Source organism: Pelodiscus sinensis, chromosome 15 (genome assembly GCF_049634645.1).
Source record: "Pelodiscus sinensis isolate JC-2024 chromosome 15, ASM4963464v1, whole genome shotgun sequence".
NCBI lineage: Eukaryota > Metazoa > Chordata > Testudines > Trionychidae > Pelodiscus > Pelodiscus sinensis.
In genome coordinates, this window is record NC_134725.1 from 36,032,104 (window position 1) to 36,054,339 (window position 22,236).

The window sequence follows — 22,236 nt, forward strand, 5'->3', positions numbered from 1 at the left end:
CCAAGTTGATAGTGTTGAACTTGTAAATGAATTCCAATTCAGCTGTCTCCCTTTGTAATCGGGCGATAAAATTGCTTTGTAGAAGAATGGCTTCCTGAAGGGTGTTTTACCCACAACAACTCCTGACCTAATACATTTGTTAGTCTCTAAGGGTATGTCTAGACTACATGCCTCTGTCACCAGAAGCATGTAAATTAGACTACCCGACATAGTCAATGAAGTGGGGATTTAAATATCCCCCACTTCATTAAAATAAAAATGGCTGCCGCGCTGTGCCGGCTCAGCTGATCGATCGACAAGGGAAGCCTTTGTCGACTGCTCCTGTAAACCTTGTTTCACGAGGCATAAAGGAGCGGTCGACCGATCTGCGTCTTGACTGCCGCGCTGTGCCGACGATCAGCTGAGCCGGCACAGCGCGGCGGCCATTTTTATTTTAATGAAGTGGGGGATATTTAAATCCTCGCTTCATTGACTATGTCAGGTAGTCTAATTTACATGCCTCTGGTGACAGAGGCATGTAGTTTAGACATACCCTAAGGTGCCAGAGAACTGCTCATTGGTTTTACAGTTTAAGGTTTAGCTGTCCCTTTAATAAGACAATGTTGGTGGATGCACTTTGTATGAAATGCTGCAGTCCTTTGCAGGCTGATTGAAAGATTTAGCATCGGTACAGGATTTGGAGTGGAAGGAAAGGTAATTAAAATACAACTCCATGCAAAACAGGCTGATCAATAGACTGGAAACATCAGAAATCCCTTTTTAAATAGCTACATAGGAAAGTGTCAAAGAGTCTGGTCTAATTATAAGGACTGAAATTATTTTGGACAATACATCTGGGAATCTGCAAACAGCTTAGGACAGGTCTACATTGATGGAGAAAATCAGTGTAAGATAGGCTATTCCAATTATAACAATTGTGTAGCTAGAGTCAACATACCTTCCATTGATTTTCTTGGGCTGCCCGAAAGTGGGAGGTTGACAGGTAAAACTCTTCCATCAACTTCCCTTACTCCTCACAGTCACAAAGAGTACTGAGTTTGACTGGGCACCCTCAGCATTTGATTTAGTGGGTCTTTGCCAGACCCACTAAATCAAACCGCATAAGATTCATTGCCAGAGCACTGATCTTCCAGCAAGTAGAAACATGGCCTTTGTGTCCCAGTTTTATTCATATAATATTGTGATGAAGTAGATATGTTGGTAGGTGGGGGGAGGGAGAGAGAATGTGTGTGTATTGCTATTCTCCACTTGATGACTTCATAACTCACCTGTATGACATAGGCCCTATACTGCTGATAGCTAATAGGGATTCTCCCTTCATTGGCAGGGCCCTGTTATTTTTAAATTTGATTTCTATCCTAGTGGAATCCAGGAAATTCCAAGTGTCCATAACGTGCAACATAGTGACAACTGTAAGGTGCCTGGACAGTATTGGATTTCCTCTAATAATAGCTTAATTTGCAAATGTCCCAGACTGCTAAGTTTCAAAAGGAAAGAAGAGGTCTTGTGTTTTATCTTGACTGGGATCGGAGAGTCTGAGGGAGGCCTGCAGCTTCAAATGCTGTAAATCTCTCCCTTCAAAATACTTTCCTAATCATTGTCTTTCCTTTTGACTCACAGGTGGAGATTTCTTGCGCTGAGACCGAAATGAATGGAGATGCATTGAACAAAGGGGTCCAGTTAGTATTCCGTACCTGGAGACGCATCCAGGGACCTTTCATTCTTTCGCTGAAAAAGAGACGGTGCCATTTCCATGACAGAAATGCCTGCAAGAACCAGTGCTGAGGAGCTGAAAGCTGAGAGAGCCAGGGAGGGGAGCTGCGTCAGCTGATCAGCTTTCAAATCACCTTCAAACATTCAACTTTCTTAACATGATCCCGCCATCCTTGGAGTCTCCAGGGTACCCTGTAGGAACGTTAACAGGAGCAGAATGAAATGGAGCCAACTGGGACTGACTGCGTTTTGCTGTGAGAAATACCTCGTTTTCTTAGCCTGAAAGGGGAACTGAAACATATACTCTCCAGCACCTACCCCTGCCCCTTTGGACTAGATAGAGTTCTAAAATATTTTTGTATGAGTTCAGCATGCAGTTCTGATCTGGTTTTGTGACTACCTATTGATCCCAAAACAATACCAAGGGGAATACTTCAGCAATTGAACCAGTAGAGCAGGATGGCTGACAAAAGGCCATTGTCCTCTCTTTCCCACTTAGCTTATATCAGCCGGTTTTGACCCCAGTCTTGTGCACTTGAAGCTAGAGTTGCAAGACGATTGTTGCCGTCTTTCCTCTGCAACTTCCCCTAATACAAGGCGAGTAATGAAGGCGCTATGGCGAAGTTATTGGTAAAGTTCCAGCGTTATTTTCGGCGGAAACCTGTGCGCTTCTTCACCCTGATCGCACTGTACCTGACGGCCGGCAGCTTGGTGTTTCTGCATGCTGGGTTTGCTGGGGAGCCCACCATCTCAGAGAATGAACCCAACCCCTTGGAAGGCACCAGTGAAGGAACAGAGTTTCAGTACCAAGGAGTGGTTCAGCTTGGAAGGGGTTTCAAGGAGACTCCAGAGACCCGGAATTCTGTCCGGAGGTTTGGGCCTTGGTTCAAGAGTGTTTCCAAGGATATGCCTGAGAGGAACAAAATGGGGGCCCGGAGCAGAGCTCTCAAAGGGAGGAAGGTCCGCGAGAAAGAGGAGGACCGAGGTAAGAGTCCCATGGGGCTTGGGGAGACTGTCTGAATATCAGCATATATTCACACCAGGGAAAAGGCAACAACTCCCAGCAAACCTCTGGAGCAAACTCCTGGCCCTGCAGGAATCAAGGGGAGTTTTGTTACTGATATTTGTTCATCCATCTCCTGGAGGGACATTTTCCATGGCTTTATTGATTCTGGTTTTCAAAATTCACTCAAGCCAGCTTCCCCCACATCCTTTGGGATGTACTGCCAGCCAGTAGAAATTTGTTTCCCAGATATTCAGCTTGAATTTGCCTTTGCTCATTTTCATTTCATAATAAGTTTTAGTCCTAGGCCCTCCGACCAAAACAATCCACCTCCCTCTGAGATGTTTATAAGAGGAGCTTGAGAACATCCAGCTCTCCTTCTGGGAACTTTAATGAGGGTAACTCCCAGGGGAAGAAAAACACAAGTTGAATCTTGGAGCCAATTTATGTCCCCTTGACCTTACCAATGTAAGTATGCTCTTGTGTCTCTTGCGTTGAGCGAGCCTCATTTGCTAGGCACCCCTTGATCTCAGTAATACAATGTTATGTCTCCATGGACTTCAGTGGAGTTACTCTGAATTTACATTGGTGTAACTGAGATTAACCAGAGTCTTTCTTTTGCCCGGTCTTTTTACTGGTGCCTCCCTGGGAGGAACACTAATCTGAAAGCCACCTTATCTTTTCCCATGGTGGTGGGGGGAAGAAGCATTGGACTCCACTCATTTTTAATATTCCAACTGGTCACCTAATTGAAAGGCTGAGAAAGCCTGAATCCTAAACATTCAAGTGGGTTTCTCTTTCTGAGGCTTCCTGCACATTGGAACTGATCGGGTAGCACTGCAGCAAATCAGTGATGTTTCTAAGCCAGCCAAAGAGCTTGCCCCAAAATCAACATCCTCAATGTCTTTGTGTCTACGTGAACCATACATTCCTGAGCTGTTTAGCTTTGGCAATGTGAAAGGGGTCCCAGAGGGCACTGCAGACAAACAACTGTCAGTTCATCCTAAGCCCCTTGAAACATATATTATCTCTGTTTTAAATGAAACCTGCTACCCTCCGCTGACAGTGTCTTTTGTGTGGTGACTGATTGCTCTGTTTCTGATGTGCTTATCATCTCTGAGAAGCTAATTTACAGTCCCCTGACAGGGCAGTTATTTTATGAGGAGTACAGAGCTATCACAGGTTCTGTTTCTTTACCAAGTTGCATGGCTTAGCTAGCTTGTACATTCCCAGTAATTTTTTTCCATTATGATATTTCTGGAGAGGCAGCACATCTTACATTTTGTTAGCACGAAAAGACACCCTCCCTCTTTTTGCTTAACTCTGTCCTGTATGGGTGTACGTTACACAGAGGAGACTGCAAAAGCCAAGTAAACTCAAAACCAATTTAAGAAGCTCCCCAATTTCCTCCTCCCGTTCTTAACATTCACACTGCTCCATGAGGAGAGTCTAAAAAGTTTCCAGGCCATTGGTAGAAAGTGTGTGGAGAATGGATCAGTTGCTGTTTACTCCAGTGCTGTAGTTATTCTTGTTGCTCATCCTGAAGTATTTGCCAGACTGCCAGCCCAGACAATCACTTTTTTGCCTTTGATTATGAAGGCGCCTTATCACCGTATTGCTATTTCTTCTGGTATGCCTCAGATACTTGATGTGGGCATTTTGGATGAAATGCCTTCTAAAGAAATGGGAGATTAAAATACAGGCAATTACTTTTGCAGTAAACTCTCAGATTTGATGTCTGCAAGTTCTGAGATCCCCGCTGTACTTCTCTCTGTATGCAAATAATGTATAATGTATTCGGGCTTGGCTAAAATGTTAATTACCCAGGATAAGCTAATTAGGTAGTGCTCATTGGTTTTTAAAAGGTCACTTATTTACCCATTGGATAAGTATATGCAGACAAACAGTCTCTGAGGTGCCCTAAGGTTGCATGTGTGAGTTTACATATTCAGAAGTGCTCACTACATCTGGCTTTCTCCATTTTGGGGCCTACTCCAGGCAAGCAGAGGGGTGCTCTGTACCTCTGGCAATCAGACCCCAAATGGCTCAAGCTGAGCACCCAAAATGAGGGGCCACTTTTTAAAAATCCAGTCCAGAATTCCAGGGTTAATATAGGTTGAACCTCTCTAGTCCAGCACCCTTGGGACCAGACAGGTGCCGAACCAACAAATTTGCCTGACCATGGGAGGTCAGTATTGTCTAGCAGCATTACCGCTTCCACTGCTTGCTGGGCTTTCTAGAAGACATTTAGGGGTAAATTAGAGGTAAATAACAGCACAGAACACTGAGAGCCAGGACTGATAGCTGAAAACAAGCTTTATGGGACTGCGGGAAATTTGGCTACACCCATGATAAGTGGACATCCGGCTAACTACAATCATACCAAACCATGGATGTTGCCAGATCAGAGAGTATCAGACTAGAGAGGTTCAACCTGTACTTCATACCGAGGATAAACCTCCCTCTAGAAAATTGTCCTACATATGTTGATAGAATGAAATATCAGACAACAGCAACAGAATGAGATGTCAGGAGAGTACCCATGATGACACAAAATTACCTGCAATCAATGTTCCCCGATTTGAAGATGAAGGGGAACGGTACATTTACAAAGCAGTTAGACTCTGCAAATACACTGTATCTGGAGTTCTCAATCTACTGTTTTTCCCCCCGTGAAGCACTAACTTGCATCTTCGGCTGAGTGTGAATGCTGTTACAATTTGTTGTCATTAATAAAGTGGGCTGGTGTGAAGAAGCAATACAGCATGTTGCTACAGTACAGTGCACCTGTGACAGCAGCATAATGGATTGCCTTGGTATTTAGGGAAATAGCTGCAGCATTCTCCATTATGGGAACCCAAAATGAAACAAGAAATGGCAGTAGTAACTAGTGAGGTTATCACCAGAAGCAGATTCAAGCCCTGTAGATGATTTCTTTCCATAGCTTTTCCCGGGAAAGGCTTGTGTGAACTTTCAACCATGCAAAAGGCCATATTGTCGCCAACATTTGTTTTTAATTGCTGGGTGCTTTTCTGTGGTAAAAACACACAATTAAAAATACAGTACAGCCACAGGAAAGTGGAGGAATTCTGCAAAACCAGACAATCCCATAGCAAGCCATTAGGAAGCTAAGCCTGTGAAAGAATAGCATTCACACATCCCCCTCTTGTGAACTAATTCAGTGTCTCTCTATCTGTTCCCCAGGATAATTCTGTTCTCTTCATTTGGAAAGTGAACCCATCTAGTTTAGTAGGTGGGTTACAAGATGATCCCCTATCCCCAGGCTTTCCCCCTCTTGGTCATATGCTGGCATCTGGCTCATACAAACTTCAAAAAAACCTCAGCAACAAATGGCAAATGAATAAAATGATTTAATTAATTCACAGCAAATGTTTCGACCCATTCTGGTTACAGGGTTCAATGTTTGTGGTCCTGGCCCATGGGGGTGCAAAGGAGGATTGTAGAAAATATAAAGGAAGTGAGATGTGCCAGATACACAAGAGGAGATGACTTTTTTCATCTGTTCTCTGAATATGATCCCAGGGTGTTAGCTTTACAGCTGAATATCCCAGGACATTTTTCAGCATCAGCCCCTTTGTGCAGAATCGGTGCAAGGAGGGGCCATAACATTCAAGGATAGACAGGCTAATTCGGATCAACTTTCCCCTTGTGCTCCTAATGGCATGGGGGGTATTGTGGTGCACAGCACCCTCTCAGCAAATGCTCCTTAAGAAACAGGATTAGGCCAAAAACACTACCCCTACGTGCTGCAAGAGGTGTGTTCAAGTGACTGCAGCCCTGAAAACAGACAGGGGCTCATCTCCACACTGTGGGGGCATAAATGATCATTAACTGGCTGGTATTTTGTGTTCCATTTGGAATTCCTCTGCATTTCCTTTAGATTATGGTCACCAACCAGTAGATCAGGATCTACCAGTAGATCTTGGAGCCTCTGACAGGGGATCCTGACTGGTTTGGCCTGGAAGCTATTGAGCACTGGCACTTCAGTTTCCCCTCCCCTTCAGGCTGCACATCTCCTGCCCTTTGCCTTGGAACTGCCCCTTGGGAGCCTCCTGCTTGCTGTGCAGAGAATGGGAGGGACAAAGGGGGGCACTAACGTCCAGAGTCCCTCCTCCCTCCACTTCTGTACCCCATCTCCACACAGAGAGAAGGGGATGGAGGTAGCATGGAAACACAAATCTCTGTCACTCTCACACCCTGTGTGTGTCTCTGTCATTCTCACAAACCTGCACTATCCTTCCCTCTCATCTTCTGACCCAACATACATGAGGGGTTGTTGTTACTTTTACTGCTTGCAAAGTGGGTTATTTTTGGTTTTTGACTGGTCTGGGCATTTCATAACTTTCATTTCTCTCTTATGCTTAAATTTAATTCTTTGAGGAGTGAGTTCTAAAATGCTGAACCTGTCTTAGCTGGGATAATTATCCCTGTGGTAATTGCTGCTCTGGGAAGTGGCTGGCATGTCCCTGCAGCTCCTAAGTCAGAGCAGGGGGTCTCCACATGCTGCCCTTCCCTGCAGCTCCCATCATATATATAGTAGCCCAGTGTCTGTGAGTCTGTAACGCTGACGTACACGGCCATGCCCCCTGACCATGTACATCAGTGCCCCACCTTCCTTCCCCTCTGGCCAGGGCCCTGCTGAGTGCCGCTTGCGCTGTGCCACTCAGCTGGGCCCAGGCCCAGAAGGCAAGGGGGGCAGGACACTGGCGTACATGACCAGGAGGCAGGGCCTTGAACGTCACCACTCCGCCCCTCCCCCCTCTTCGCAATGCTCAGCTGGGCCACCACAGGGAAGCCCAAACAGCTGCTTGCTCCCCCACAGTGGCCCGGCTGAGGGGTGCAGAAGTCAGCCAAGTGCCACAGCCGGAGCAGGGGGGGCAGGGAGAGATGGAGAGACCAGAGTCTCAGAGTCTCAGACCAACATGGAGGAGAAACCTGAAATTCCCATCTTATGATGGGCTAATTGTTCAATAATGGAGAGCTGGGGCCTGCAGAGTTGATGCCTTTAGATGCGAGGCAGCACATGGGACCATGGAGCCTCTGCTGTACACATAGGTGCAGGGGGCCAGGGTAGGGATGAGTCTGCCTTAACTCCACTGCTCTATCCCCAGGAAGCTGGCTGGCTGCTCCCAGGGTGAGTGGGACTTGAACCCGAGCCCAAACCCTAGCCCCGGGTACATGCCTTATCCACTAGGCCACTCCAGCACTACTTTCTTTCCTCCAGAGCAGGGGTTCCCAAACTTTTTGACACGGGGACCAGTAAATCCATTCACGAACTTTTGGAGGACTGGTAATATTCATTTGCATATTTGCATATTCATTAATCAAATGATGAATATTCAAATAAGTTGTTTCTGGTCCTCCCAAAACCCCCAGTGCCAGTCTTAGCAAAGCTTTTTGATATGGTCATCCACAATATTCTTGCCAGCAAGTTAAGGAATATGGATTGGATAAATGGACTGTAAGATAGACAGAAAGCTGGTTAGACCAGGGTTTCCCAAACTTTTTACTTTCGTTGGAACCCTTTTTTTCCCAATACTGCTTTTTGCAGCCCAAAAATATAAACACATAAAAAACAAACTGAGAAAATACCAGACATATAACATGTCTGGCATTTTCTCATTAGGTAAGTTGTATTAGTACTAGATATATCAATGTATCAAGATGTATCAGTTTGTAGTTTCAAACTGCCTGGCTGGTAAATGTGCTCAGGCTGCATGAGTGTGTCTACCAGCCAGACAGTTCGCAACTACTCGAGGGGGGTGTGGGGGGGGGGGGGAGGGAAACAATAGACTCTCTGGGCCGGACTAACTCATGCTTTGTGGGGGGAGGGGAGGAGACGGGGCAGCATCCCAAGATCTACATATGGCCAGGTCATTCCTCCCCCCTGTGCCTTGGCCAGCCCCACTTCCCCCAACCCCCTCCTGGGCAGCCAGGTCCCCCCCCCCCCCCCCCACTTCTCCTCCCAATCCCCTTGGCCAATCCCCCCTGGCCAGCCCCGCTTCTGGTGGCCACTTCTCTCCCCCCCCATCTTCCCCGGCCAGCTCCCTGCCCCCAACCTTGCACCCCCCGGCAACCCTACTTCCACCAGCCCCCCAATATCCCCAGCCTGCCCTGATTCCCCTGATTCCCCCATCCAGTGCTGCTTCCCATGACTGCTTCCCATGACCAGCTCTCCCCTCCTCCTCCCCCGCTCGTTCCCTTCCCCATTGAAGGGCTGGAGGCCACTGGGGCCCAGCAAAGACTTTTAAATCCTGGGCCGTAGCCGTAACATCACCTCACGTCACACCCAGGCATCCTCCCCACCCTCCCCACCCACAGGCAGCAGCAGGCAGTGATGAGGAGCCGCGCATGGCAGGGACACTCTGGGGGCAGGGCAGGGTGGGGTGACGCACAGCAGGGGACCTGCGCCCATGCCAGGGGAGAGATCCAGCTCCACATATCAGAGGAGCAGGTCTCCCAGCTCTGTAACTCACCTGCACTTCCGGGTTCAGGGCCCAAATTGGCCTAAGGCCAGCCCTGCTGGCAGGTATGCTGAGGCCCAGTATTTTTTCCCCCACAGCCCGGTACCAGGCCACGGCCCATAGTTTGGGGAACGCTGCTCCCAAGGGTCCCTTACTCTCTGTAGACTGTTTGGTCACTCACAGGGCAGGTAGGACAGGGCTTGAACCCATCATTCCATGCACCCTAGGCAAATGAGCTGTCCCCTAAGCCACACCAGAGCCCACCCTACTACCCCACCTTCAGGGCATCCCTTATCCTGCCTTCCTAATGCAGGTGCCAGTTCCATCCCTGGGGCTGCTGGTGTTGGCTGCCAGGCTGCTGCATTGGTGGGTGGAGTGTGGGCCAGGGGGAACTTGAGTCCACCACCCTGTGCTTCAGATGGTGAAGTCATATTCCCTGTGCCACTCCAGAGCCCACCCTACCTCCCTACCTTCAGAGGGTCCCTCGTCCTTCTTTCCTAATGTGGAAGCCAGCTGGATCCCTGGGGCAGCCTCTGTTCACTGTCTGGCTGCTCCCAGGGTAGGTAGAGGGGAGAGGGACTCAAGCCACCCAACCTGCACTCCCCAGGAAAAGGCCCTATCCCCTACTCCACTCCAGAACCCAGCCCAGCTCCCTACCTTCAGGGTGTCTCCTCCCACATTCTGAAACCCTTGGCCCAAGACCGGAGCCTGCACCCCAACCCCTATCCCAGCCTGGTGAAAGTGAATGCGATTCGGGGAGGAAGGGGGATGGAGTGAGCAGAGTGAGGCCTCAAAGAAGGTGTGGAGCAGGGGCAGGGCCTCAGAGAAGGGTGGGAAGGAAACGGGGCAAGAGTATTTGGGTTTGAGGTAGATCTTACATTGCACTTACACTGAAAGAGTGATCTTGTGGTTAAAAAGGTTGGAGACCACTCTGCTCTAGAATAGCCACTCACACGTCAAGGAGCTGGCGTTAAATATCTGCACACAAAGCCCGAGTAAAGAGATGAGAGATACGCACAACTGGTGGCCTCCCGGTGCTATTTTCTGAGCATGCAACTCTCACTACCTTTCATCTTGCCGGGTGTGCAGGTAGGGATATGTTCTCATCCCTGGAGAACTCCCAGGACACAGGGACTGTAGAAATGACAACATACTCCTAATTAATCAGGCTTTCACATTAATATGCCAGATGAGTAACCAGTGAAACATTTAATTATGCAAAGAAGTAACCTTCTATGGAAATGTTCCACTGAGAAGCTGAATATGTATTTCTTTGGGGGAGGCAAGGCTGCAATAAATCTGTAGCAAGCTAAATATTTCACAGCAGTCACTATGCTGTGTTCCTCTCAGATCATTTCTCATAAACATATCCCAAGCCACTTTAGCTTCAGTTGGATAACTGTTGGCTATTAGCAGTATAGGGCATATGAACCACAGTTGAATGGTTCTTATTTTGTCTGGTGCAGGACAATGATGCAAATGCTCTTTAGACAGTCCATGCTCTATAGTGGCAGCAAGAGACCTGTGTATGATGGATGTTCCAATCTTCTACTAACTGGGCTTTTCCAAAGCTGGAAAAAAGTAAATTCCCTCAGCCATGTGGGCTTTCATGTCACATAACAAGAGACAGGAAATATAACACCTGAATAAATTCTGTGCCCTCCGGCCTTGTGGCGTTCTTACACTTTCCACAGCAGAATCGGTGGAAACCCACTTCTGAAATGTATTTAGTTGTGCTTGTTAGACTAATTTGGATTGACACATAGAGAATCGCCACCAGATGGTTAGCAAGAATAAACTGTCTGTCACCATAAGAAACCATGCAGCATTCCCGTGCCTGGCCATATGTAATGTGTCCACTGCAATTAATCGCTGATAAAATGGCTTCTAATTCCTAATGATGGAGATGGGGATTAACACAGGGAGGGGTTATCACTATCCATGCATATTGGTGCTGATAATGGGCAAATCCACACTTGCTTCAGCGACACTTACAGAAGGGGATACTTTGTGTTCAGAAGAAAAGCAGATGTTGCTACCTCTCACTTGATGCCTTAGCTCCCAGCAAATGGCTGGCCCTAATATTATTCAGAGCAATCCTTGAATTCAGCAAAAGCCAGTCCATTCGTAAGAAACCTCTCCCGGCTTTCTGCTAAACCACCAGAAGTAGGAACAGCTCAATCAGAGAGGGGCTGCATGTGAGGCAGAGGGAGAGCTGTATTCAACACTTTTTGGCAAAGCCTAATGTGCAAAAATTTCCCTGCATTTCAAAATGCAAATATTGGACTCACTACATTATTTATTAGCCATTTAATTTTTTTTATTGTGGAGCTAAGCAATTTGGTTACTCAGGACAATAAATCAAACTGCACGGTACTTGGGCTGGGTCTAAGCAGCTATGGCTGTAATTAAAAAGAGTCAGCGAGAGCCAGCTTGAGATACTTGTGAACAAAGAGAACCAGAATGAAGTCTGTGTAGGTCAAATAGACAATGGAGCATATTTGTGGACTGGCAATAAATGCACCTAAGGGCCTTCCACAGTGTGAGTAAGGTGAGTGCTTCCTTTGTGCCCTCCACTAAAAATGTGTCCCTCTGCCTTTCAGCCAGAAACTGCTTCACTGTGCAGCTTTTACAAGAAGCGAGCTGTGTTCCTGCAAAGCACGTTGCCGTATGAGCGTGTGCTCGTCTGCATCTTATTCCTACAGTCTACACTGCAGGCTTCTTGTGCATGAACAGCCATTTTTGCTCAAAAACTTGTGGAGCGTCTACACTGCACGCCTGTTCTCGCACAAGTAAATTTACAGTAAAGCATTGGAACAGAGGGCTTCTTTCACAAGAGTTATTCCTCTCCCCATGAGGAATAAGCCCTCTTGAGCAAGAGCTCTTGTGCAAGAAGGCAGTGTGGATGGGCAACAGCTGTTTCTTGCGCAAGAAAACCCTATGGCTAAAATGGCCATCTGAGCTTTCTTGTGCAAGAGAGCATCCACACTGCCATGGGCGCTCTTGCGCAAAAGCACATGGCAGTGTGGATGTGCTCTTGTGCAAGACCTTTTGCACAAGAACTCTTGCAAAAAACAGTTCTTGCACAAAAAGCCTGCAGTGTAGACATAGCCAGTGACCAGCTGTCCTGTTTTTAAAAGGAGAGTCCCATATTTAAGCCCTTCTGTTTTTCTTAAAAACAGGCAAATTGTCCCATATTTCCTGTCTCTCCCCCCATCTGTGCTGGTAGGTCCTACTTGCTGGTCAGAACCCTGCTTGCCAGCTGCTTGTCCACCAGTAGTAAGTGGGCAGGCATACTGGCCAATGATGGGGGTGGATGTTCAAGGTTGGGTGTGTGTGTTTGTGGGAAAGGGAGGTGAAGATGCAGTGTGTGGAGCTGGCTGGTCCCTCTGCACAGCCTCCACTGCAGCCCCGCTCCACATTCTGTTTCCTGGGGACCCTGGCCACAAGCTACAATGGTTGATGAGTGAGGGTAGGAACCAGGTGGCAGCTGGTTACAAGTCCCCTCTGCTGCCCATCCATCAAGCCTTTGGGTGTGTCTAGACTACAGGATTTTATCGACAAAAGTGGACTTGTGTCGACAAAACTAAACCTGCGTCTACACTGCCGCTGAGTTTTGTCGATATAACGTCGACAGAACTCAGCAGTTTTGTCGATGGCTGTAAACCTCATTCTACGAGGAATAACGCCTTTTGTCGACAGAGTTCTGTCGACAGAAGACGTTATTGCATCTACACTGTCCTTTGCGTCTACACTCTCATGTTGACAAAGTGGCTTGCTTTGTCGACAGAACTGGGTGTAGTCTAGATGCTCTTTGTCAATAGAAGCTGTCGACAGAACTTCTGTCGACAAAAGCCTGTAGTCTAGACATACCCTTTATGTGCTCCCCTTCTCTCTGTCCTCTGCCTGCTTTTCCCCTTCACTCCCTCCTCCCAGCCACACTGCTCATCCATATCCCCACATCAGCAGGGAGTGTCCCTCTCCCAGAGCTGTGTGGAGAACCAGCCACTGGTCCCATCATTCAGCTCACCCACAGACTGGCTGGCAGGCTCCTTCCTCCCCCCACTGCCTCTGGCTGCCCCAGGAAAGACCAGCACCTTGCAGCCTAGTATGCTGGCCAGGAAGAGCTCAGCCCTGCATGGGTCAAAGCCCCTGCAGAGCGCTGGCACAGGAGAGCCTCTGTTCCTCTCAGATAAGCTCAGGAGTGGTGGGAGGGAAGTGATTTCAAGCCTGTTTGTGCTCCAAACTGGCAGGATCCATGGAAGCCCCCTTGAACAAGGGCGTAACATTCTCTTTACCACATCCTGCCCTAGGTCCTGCCCCAGGGAGTGTGGGGCTGCTCTGTCCTTAGGCATCCTCCTCTGCTGAGCCACTTCTCTGGCCTGGTTGGCTAAAGCCCCTGCAGCCGGGTTCCCTGGTACTGATTCACAACGCCTCCTTAGGGCTTAACCCTTTCCTGCCTGCGCTGTAGCTGTGGCACAGGAGGTGGCTGGGATTTGTGAGTGGCCAGCAGTAGCCTGGAGGTGTGAGCTGCCTTTTGAAACTGTGCAGGCAAGATGGAACAAGCTGCTCCCTGCCATATAGAAGTGGTTGGGGGAACAGGGGGGGGAGGGGAGCTCTGTAAAGCTATGTCTAGACTGCAGGCTTCTTGCGCAAGAAGCTTTTTTCGGAAGAGATCTTCCAAAAAAACTTCTTCCAAAAGAGAGCACACTGCCAAAGCACATCGACAGAGTGATCTGCTTTTTCGAAAGAGAGCATCCAGACTGAACTGACGTTCTTTCGCATGTAAGCTGTGATTACTATGGACGGCGTAGCCACCAGGGCACCTGTGCTTTTTTCTCATCCCTCTTCTTCCAAAAGAACTGCCTCTTCCCCATCCACACAAGCCTTTTGGCAAAAGAGCTCTTTCACAAAAAGGCTTCTTCCTCGGGCAATGTCTACACTACAGGGTTTTGCGCAAAAATGGCTGTTTTTGCACTAAAACCTGCGGAGTGTCCACACCGCAAGTGTGTTTTTGTGCAGTATATCAAAAGAACAGAGGGTTTTTTGTGGTATAGGTATCCTGTTTCTATGAGGAATAACTCCTTTTTGCGCAAGAGTCCTTGCACAAAAAGGTGTGTGTGTGGACGGGCAACAGGGGGGTTTTGTGCAAAAAGAGCCAATCGACAAAAGCACAGGCGCCCTGGTGGCTATTCTGTGAATGGCAATCAGAGCTTTCTTTCAAGAGAGCATCTATGCAGTCTGGACGCTTTCTTACACAAACGTGCACCACTTTTACAATGCGCTTTTGTAGTGTGGACGCGCTTTTGTGCCAGACATTATTGCGAATGATCCCTTCTGCAAAAAGCTTCTTGCACAAGAAGCCTGCAGTATAGATAGCCTCGTAGGATGAGGATTACCAATGCTGGAAAACCCCCTCTGTTCTTTCGATTTTCTTGTGGAACAACAGCTGTTTTTCCTACAAAACTGTAGTGTAGACACAAGCCAGGTCATGCCTCCCCCTCCTCTCATGATTGGAAGCAGCTCCCATCCTTTCCCTCCTGCACAGTGCTGAAAGGCTGCTGCTGGCCACCTTCTGGTGTGAAGCCTGGTAGAAATCTGATGGGCTTGTGACCCTGCATGCCCTTCTATGCATTGCCTTGGGAAGGCAACAAGCCAGGTATCAGGAGATGTGAGTCCGTACTGGGGGCCCAGCCAGGCATAGGTGGAGGAGAGCGCTGGGCAGGCAAGGTCAGTCATTCTAATGTGAGAGAGTTGTATAGGAGCATGTGTGTGTCACCCCTCTGTGTGTGTGTGGACAGGATCGGTGTGTGTGTGTTACTCCTCCCTATGTGAACCCTCAAGCTTTAAAGATAAGAAGGCAAATAAAAAGAATCCACCTACACAGTTCTTTGTAACAAAGTCACAGGGCAGGTAGCTATGTTAGTCGATAACTGAAAAAGCTTAAAAAACAGCAAATGGTCCTGCAGCACCTTAGAGACTAACAAACATATAGATGTCATCATGAGCTTTCATGGGCACAGCCCACCTCTTCAGATGCCCACGGAAGTTCATGATTGGCTATATGTTTTGTTAGTCTCTAAGGTGCTGCAGGACCATTTGTTGTTTTTTAAAGTTTCTTTCTAACAGGCACTCAGTCAACTCAGTGTTAATTTGAACATTTGTACTATTGATTGCCATGGGACTCCCTTGAATACAAGTTATTTCGCTAGGTGTCCCGTATTCAGTCTGCTTACTAGGGGGTTGTCTCTTTGTAATGTGTCTGTTTGACACTGGCGAATGGAGTGGGGTGGGGAGGGGCCTGTGATATTTAGGAGCTCAGATGGGGTGATCTGGTGATTTCTTTTGGCCTTAGATTCAATTATTTTATTACATACTCTTGGCAAAATTCACCACTAGGCAGAGGGAACAGCCCCAAGCTTAGGCCTCACCTCAGACCTATTTTTTAGGGTTTTGCAGTGACTAGTCCTTCTGGAGACCACCTCACACAGGTGAATTTCCCCCACAGAAAATTGGCAATGACACTAATGGTGACCTACAAGAAAAATGCCCTTAACAATCTGGCTAAGTGCACCCCTGGTGTATGACCACTGATGCCACAGGAAGAGCATTGGTCTGGAACTTGGTGCCACTCCTGCTAAAATACAAATACCCATCCAGTCCGTCCCATATTCTCTTCTGGGGTAGGAAACACAGCAGACTCACATTGACCTCCTGCCCCCTTGCTGAAGGCATTTTATGACCCAAGAGCCATCAGGAGCAATCCTAATAACATTACTCAAAGCAATTACTGTGTAAATCCTTTAGAACAGAACTTTATGTCGGCTGGGGAAACTGTGCATACCAAATATGCCAGGCCTTTGATCAGCAGCCTTCAGGTTAAGGGAATCTATTAATGTTAATACCACTCTAAAGCTAAGCCGGGAGAAATTCTTTCATCCCACTTTTAACTAACGAAATGACAGCTAATGCCCTATAATCCAGCAAACAATGTGGAGGAGCAGACGCAGAATCCAGTGCAGCCGGGTGACTTCTGCCAGCTCCAAAAGGCAACAAAACTCTTATTCTGCCTGCTAGGTCCTGACAGCATCCATACCTTGCACTTTCCTAGCATCAGCTGTCGGGGGACCTCAAAGGGCTTCCTAAATGTTAGTGAACTAGTCACCTGAGCCTCCCCAGAGACAGTGGAAAATCATCAAACCTGTTATACAGATGGGGAAGGTGAGGCACAGAGAGGTTAAGCAACTGAACCTGGGTCATGCTGTAAGTCAGTAACATAGCTGAGGGTATGTCTACACTACAAAGTTAATTCGAACTAACGGCCGTTAGTTTGAATTAACTTTTATAGGCACTACACACGCGATCCACTAGTTCGAACTTAATTCGAACTAGCGGAGCGCTTAATTCGAACTAGGTAAACCTCATTCTACGAGGACTAACGCCTAGTTCGAATTAACTAGCTCGAATTAAGGGCTGTGTAGCCACTTAATTCGAACTAGTGGGAGGCTAGCCCTTCCCAGGTTCCCCTGGTGGCCACTCTGGGCACAACCAGGAAAACTCCTCTCCTCTCCCCCAGCCCCGGGCCCTTAAAGGGGTAGACTGTGGCCAGACGGCACTTGACACAGCCAGCCCTGCCAGCAGTCTCTGCCCCGAACCAGTGGCCCCAGGATAAGCCAGGGAGCCAGTGCCAGCGAGCCGTCCCCTGCCCAGTCCCCCAGCACCCAGGGGCCATAGACGGCGCACGCCCTCCTGGACTAGTGCGGAGGTCATTGGACCTCATTGAGGTTTGGGGGCAGGCCCCCAACGTCCATGATCTCCGCACTAGGAGGAGGAACGCAGCTCTCTACGGGTGCATAGCAGCCGCCATGGCCCGAAAGGGACACAGGCGCACCCAGGAGCAGGTGCGCCTGAAAGTAAAGCCGCTGCGGCAGGCGTACGCCAGGGCCACCAGGGGAGGCGCCGCAGCAGGGGCTGCCACCTGCCCCTACTTCCCCACCCTCGACCGACTCTTGGGGGGCGGGGCGGTCCGTGCCAGCCCGGGAGGCAGCGAGCCGGGACCGGAGGGCCCTGACCCAGGCACACCGGAGGAGCCACCGCAAGCAGTTCCAGCACCAGAGTCGGCAGGGTCGTCCAGGGAGACCGTACCGGGTAAGTAGTTTGAATTAAGTAGTTCGGGGGGGGCGGGAGGGGGAGGCGGGAGGGAGACCAGAGACCGCGCGCGTGGGCCATGCCTTCCACGGATCACGCAGACACCTGTGCACGTACGAGCACGTGCCATGCCACCCTTGGGCAGGTGGCTCCAGCTGCGTGACACCCAGGGCCATGGCCCAATAGGCACATGCATGTGTGAAGAGACCTGACATGCTCCCGACCCCGGGGCGGGACCCAGCAGGATGCTTTCCCTTCACATGTCCCCTCTACACGGAGGCAGGGGACATCTCCCCTCCCCTCCCGCCACCCCGGCCACACTATACACGGCACAGGGACATGGGTCCGGTCTTGGGGCAGCTCCCAGTCCCGGGGAGAGCCAGACATCCTGACCATGGCCTCTGTACAAGCACAGCGGCTGTGACGGTGCAGGACATGGTCACCCTCACGTTGCGGAGTGGGGGAGGGGGCTGGGCATCATCCTCTGCGTCCCCAGGGAGAACTGACCACTTCTCTTCTTTCTCTACAGCTGCACCAGCTGCTTGTGCAGGGCGCACCACCCCGCCCGGGACATGCTCCCGCACCCGCGGCCTGCTCCGGACCCCCACCACGGAGCAGGAGTACCGGGACCAGCACCTGGGGGCCCTGCGAGCCCTGCACCGCACAGTGGAGGCCTGGATGCGGGCAGACCTCCAGCTCCGCCAGGAGCAGCTGGCTGAGGTCCGAGGGCTGAACTCAAACCTGCAGGCCCTGCTGCAGAGCATGGTGCCCCGTGCTGGTCCTGCGCCTGCTGCCCCCCCCAACTGCTGTCCCTCCTCCCACTCCTGCCCCCCTCCCACCTCTTCCTCCTCAACCCCCACACCCTCTTCCTCAATGTCCACACCCCCCACCTCAACCTCCGCATCCCCCCGGGGACTCCGAGGCCCCCTCCCTCGCCGTGCTGGGAGGCGGTTGGCCCGGCAAGACCCCCACCCCAATCCCTGAGTTTCCCCTCCCCCTCCTTTCCCTTGTTTCCCCCTTCCAGCTCCCTCCTCCCAGTTTTCCCCGTCCCCTCTCCCACACTCTCTCCTGCCCTTTCCCGCCTCCTCTCCCTCGACTTCCCACAGTTTTATTCCCCCCCCCCAGTTTTGTGAAATAAAGAGAGTTTCTATTTTTGGACACTTGTGTCCTTTATTTTTTACATCAGGAAGGGGGGCTAGGGAAGGGTAAGTGGAAGGAGGTGAGAGAGGAATGGGGCACGAGCCCCCAATGGGGAGGACTGGGTTGGCTCTGCGGGCTCCTCAGGGTGGAAGCTCTCCTGAAGTCCCTCAATTGCCCCCCCCCCCCCTCCGGATGGCAGCCTGCGGCAAGTGCAGCCGGTCTGATGGCCGAATGCTGTGATGTGCCGAGTGTGGGCACTCAGGGCACTCCAAGCCAGGACTGCTTTGCAAGTGGGGAACCCCTGAGAAATATCTGTCCGGGGTCGGGGTCGGGTCCCTTTAAGCACAGCCCTCGGCTAGCTTGAGGCAGCAGCTCCACACTCTAAGTCCTAATCTGATGCCCTGCCGGCACTGCTTCCGGCCATCCTCAACCTCGGTTCAGGGTCCACTCAGTGTGGACATGTTAGTTCGAATTAGCAAAACACTAATTCAAACTGGTATTTAAGTCTAGATGCACTAATTCGAATTAGCTTAGTTTGAATTAACTAATTCGAATTAAGTTAGTTCAGATTAGTGCTGTAGTGTAGACATACCCTGAGACTGGAACAAATGACTCTTGCTGCCTATCCCCTTCCCCTCCTGTAACTGCTAAACTCCGCTTCCCCAACCCCCAGAACAGCAAGCTTAGCTCACATTGTGTCACCTCTTCTTTCAATCACATTATTCTCCTTCCTGGGTGTGTTTATAGAACCCAGGCATCCTGAATACAGGTGCAGGAATATTTTTAAAAGTGGGGGTGCTGAGCCCCATTGCTTCTGTCCATCCCCACCCCCAGCTGAGGCTGAGAGCAAAGCCCCTCTATGCATGTGCAGCTGAAAGCCCATCACATGGGGCCAGCTGCTGAAAACTTGGTATGTGAAGCAGCAGCAGGGATCTCAGATGCTGCTGGGTACCAGGGGGTACAGCACCTCTCCGCCCTCCTCCCCCATACTCTTAGTTCCCATGTCTATGCAGATCCCCTGCTCTAACCATTAGGAACTTGCCCTGTTTCCAGCACCGGGATCCCTAGGCCACATGAGCTGTGTGACTCAGCTGTAGTCAGTCTCACTGCTTGAATTCAGGGACATCACAAGTTTGTTTTTGCAGAGATAGTGTCATGTCTTGTTAAGTAGCTAGGCTCAGAGGCCCAGATCCTCCAAGCTATTCCCTTCCCATAGGAATTAGGCACCTACATACCTTTGAGAATCAGGGCAGAAAAGCCTTGGCTGCCACAAGCTCTGTCTGGGTATGTCTACACTACCCCCCTAGTTTGAACTAGGGGGGTAGTGTAGACATACCCTCTGAGAGCAGCAGAAAAGACTTGGGGGGCAGCTGCCAGCTAGGACAAATCTGGGGTGGTGGTGGTACCTTTGGTACCATATCAAAGCCTGAGTAAGACCATGTGCTGCCTGGGCTGAGCCACCCTCTGCAGAATTACCAAGACGGACATTTGTGTGAGAGGAAGATTTTACGCCAGGCTTGGCACTGTAAGTCAAAGGCTCCATCCCCATGCAGAGCAGCTCTCAATATCCTCTGCTAGCCACGGACAGAGCTGTCCTCTCCAGGTGATGGGTGGCTCTCTGGGGCAGGGAAAGGAATTGCTTGTTGAGAGCAGGCTCCCTCCATATCAGCCCCCCCTTCTCTCCATCCTTGTATTGTAGGATGTCACATGGGATTTCACCAGGAGTGTTATTCCAGGCAGATGAAAATCATTGCATTGGTATCACTATTTTTATTATAGTCACATTTTCAAGGGGACTGGAAACAAACCAGATTTCAGTTATAGCGTTGCCTTTGAACCCATCCCCTCTCCAAATCCATAAAGGCTCCTAAATAAGAGTATGTCTAGACTACAGAGTTTTGTTGGAAAAATGGCCGTTACACCAGGTTTGAATTGGTCCAAATGTGCTATTTATCAGAGTTATATCATGGTACCTGTGTTACTAACTCTTATCTTATGCTACTCCCGCTGTGTTGTGCTAAACTCACCATGCCCTTTTAGCCCCTCATTCATTCATTATCCCTACCTTTCCCTAACTATTCAGAAGCCTTCTTAATAAATTGCAGTTCGCATATGCCAAGAGCAGCATACGAAGTATAACACACATCAGTCGCTGGCCCTGTACAAATGACTGCGGTAATCCCATACCAGTTGAATTTATCATGAACAAAATTAGTTGACCTTCTGAAAGCTGTTCTGCATTGAGGAAATGCCAAGTTATGCTGAAAATAATTGGGAGCAATGAGCTATGACTATTCTGTGGTTAAAGTTACCAGGGCACATTTCCCTCAATCTTCTTCCCACCTTCTCCTCACCCTCCAAAAGACTTTTAAAGAGTTTCCAAGAGGATCCATCAATCTTTAACAGTATGAGATGAACGCGGTTCTATTAAAAAAAATTAACACAGTCGGCATTGCCCGAGGGATGCCCAGTGGTTTTGATGACACTCAAGCAGGAGTGTGTGGCAAGTGTGGGTTTTGTTGTAGCTAACTGTGAGGGTTGCACACTCTAAGAATATTCCCTGTCAGGAGCATAGGACAGCTTGGTATTAGGAGAGCAAATTCCATTGGTGCTGCATCACAAAAACAACAAGATGGATCTGGTGTATGGATCTAGACAGAATGAAAGGCCCAAATGGATGTATTTGTGCATTGCAACATGCAAATTGCTTTCTAAACCAGATTGAGCCTGTAATAAAACTATTCAAAGGGTCTGCTCCCTAAAGTCAATAAGAATCCGTGCTGAGCACAGGGGAATGATGGGCTCAAATCACCATGGAAGCAGACAGGCAGACAGATGCTGTGAGGGACCACTGGGGTCATCAAGTACAGGAAAAGTGGTCAGATAATCTATTTATATATTTTAGAAATGTGTGTCTGACTGTCTGTCCATCCACGAGTCTGTTTTTTCAAGAGCTCCTCCTAAACGGTCAGAGCTAGGACCACCTAATTCAGTTTTCAGCTTCCTCTTATCATAATGTAAAGCAGGGCTACTCAACTTTGGAAGTCCCAGGGGCCACAATGATAGTCATGGCACGTGCCAAGGGCTGCAACTTAAGTGTAGTTGTATATATATGCAATTATATATGCAAATAGCTTTGTTCACACTGACAGGCATGAATACAAAGAATAAGGCAAGACTACACAACACGCAGGCCCCATTTAAGTCAGTTCTGCTGATATTAATAAATGCAGTATTTACCCAATTTCCTCCCATATGACAGCACTTTTAATAAGCAATGACAGTCCAGGAATTTAACTACTAAAACGCATCTCAACAGACGACCATCATATTGACTATTTGTTTGTTTCGGCACCTACCTGCAGGACACCTGTTGAGCCCCACGTAAACCCAAATCACACCACTGGCCGCAGACAAAAGGAAGGGCTGCAGGCATGTGGCCCGTGAGCCACGTGTTGAGTAGCCCTGACTTAAAGCAAGTTCAGGTGTTGGTTGTCCCAGGACAATGGGCTGTGCCTGGAATGGGATTGCTTCTCTTCAAACTATACAGAAAAGAGACAGAATCACCAGGCAGGTGAAAGAGGCTGGCTGGGGGTACACCTTCCCCCAATCCAGGACTGCCACAACCCTGAGCCTTCCACCTTCCAGGCACCCTTTAGGGAGACCAGGGAGGAATGGGGGTGGGGCTGAAGTCCCTCTTCCCAATTTGTATGGGAGCATTGCTGGATGTTCTCCAGAATCATGGCC

At 49.2% G+C, this 22,236-nt stretch overlaps 1 protein-coding gene across 3 annotated transcripts in view; it reads left to right on the plus strand.

Annotated features, from left to right (window-relative positions):
- The window catches only part of WSCD2 (WSC domain containing 2), a 229,759-nt gene that overhangs the window by 84,339 nt on the left and 123,184 nt on the right, over positions 1–22,236 (plus strand). For all 3 annotated transcript variants that reach the window (XM_075898761.1, XM_014572916.3, XM_075898762.1), the window contains exon 2: positions 1,621–2,698. In XM_075898761.1, coding sequence (XP_075754876.1) covers positions 2,329–2,698 — 370 coding nt within the window. In that variant the 5' untranslated portion in view covers positions 1,621–2,328. The remainder of the gene's footprint in view (positions 1–1,620; positions 2,699–22,236) is intronic.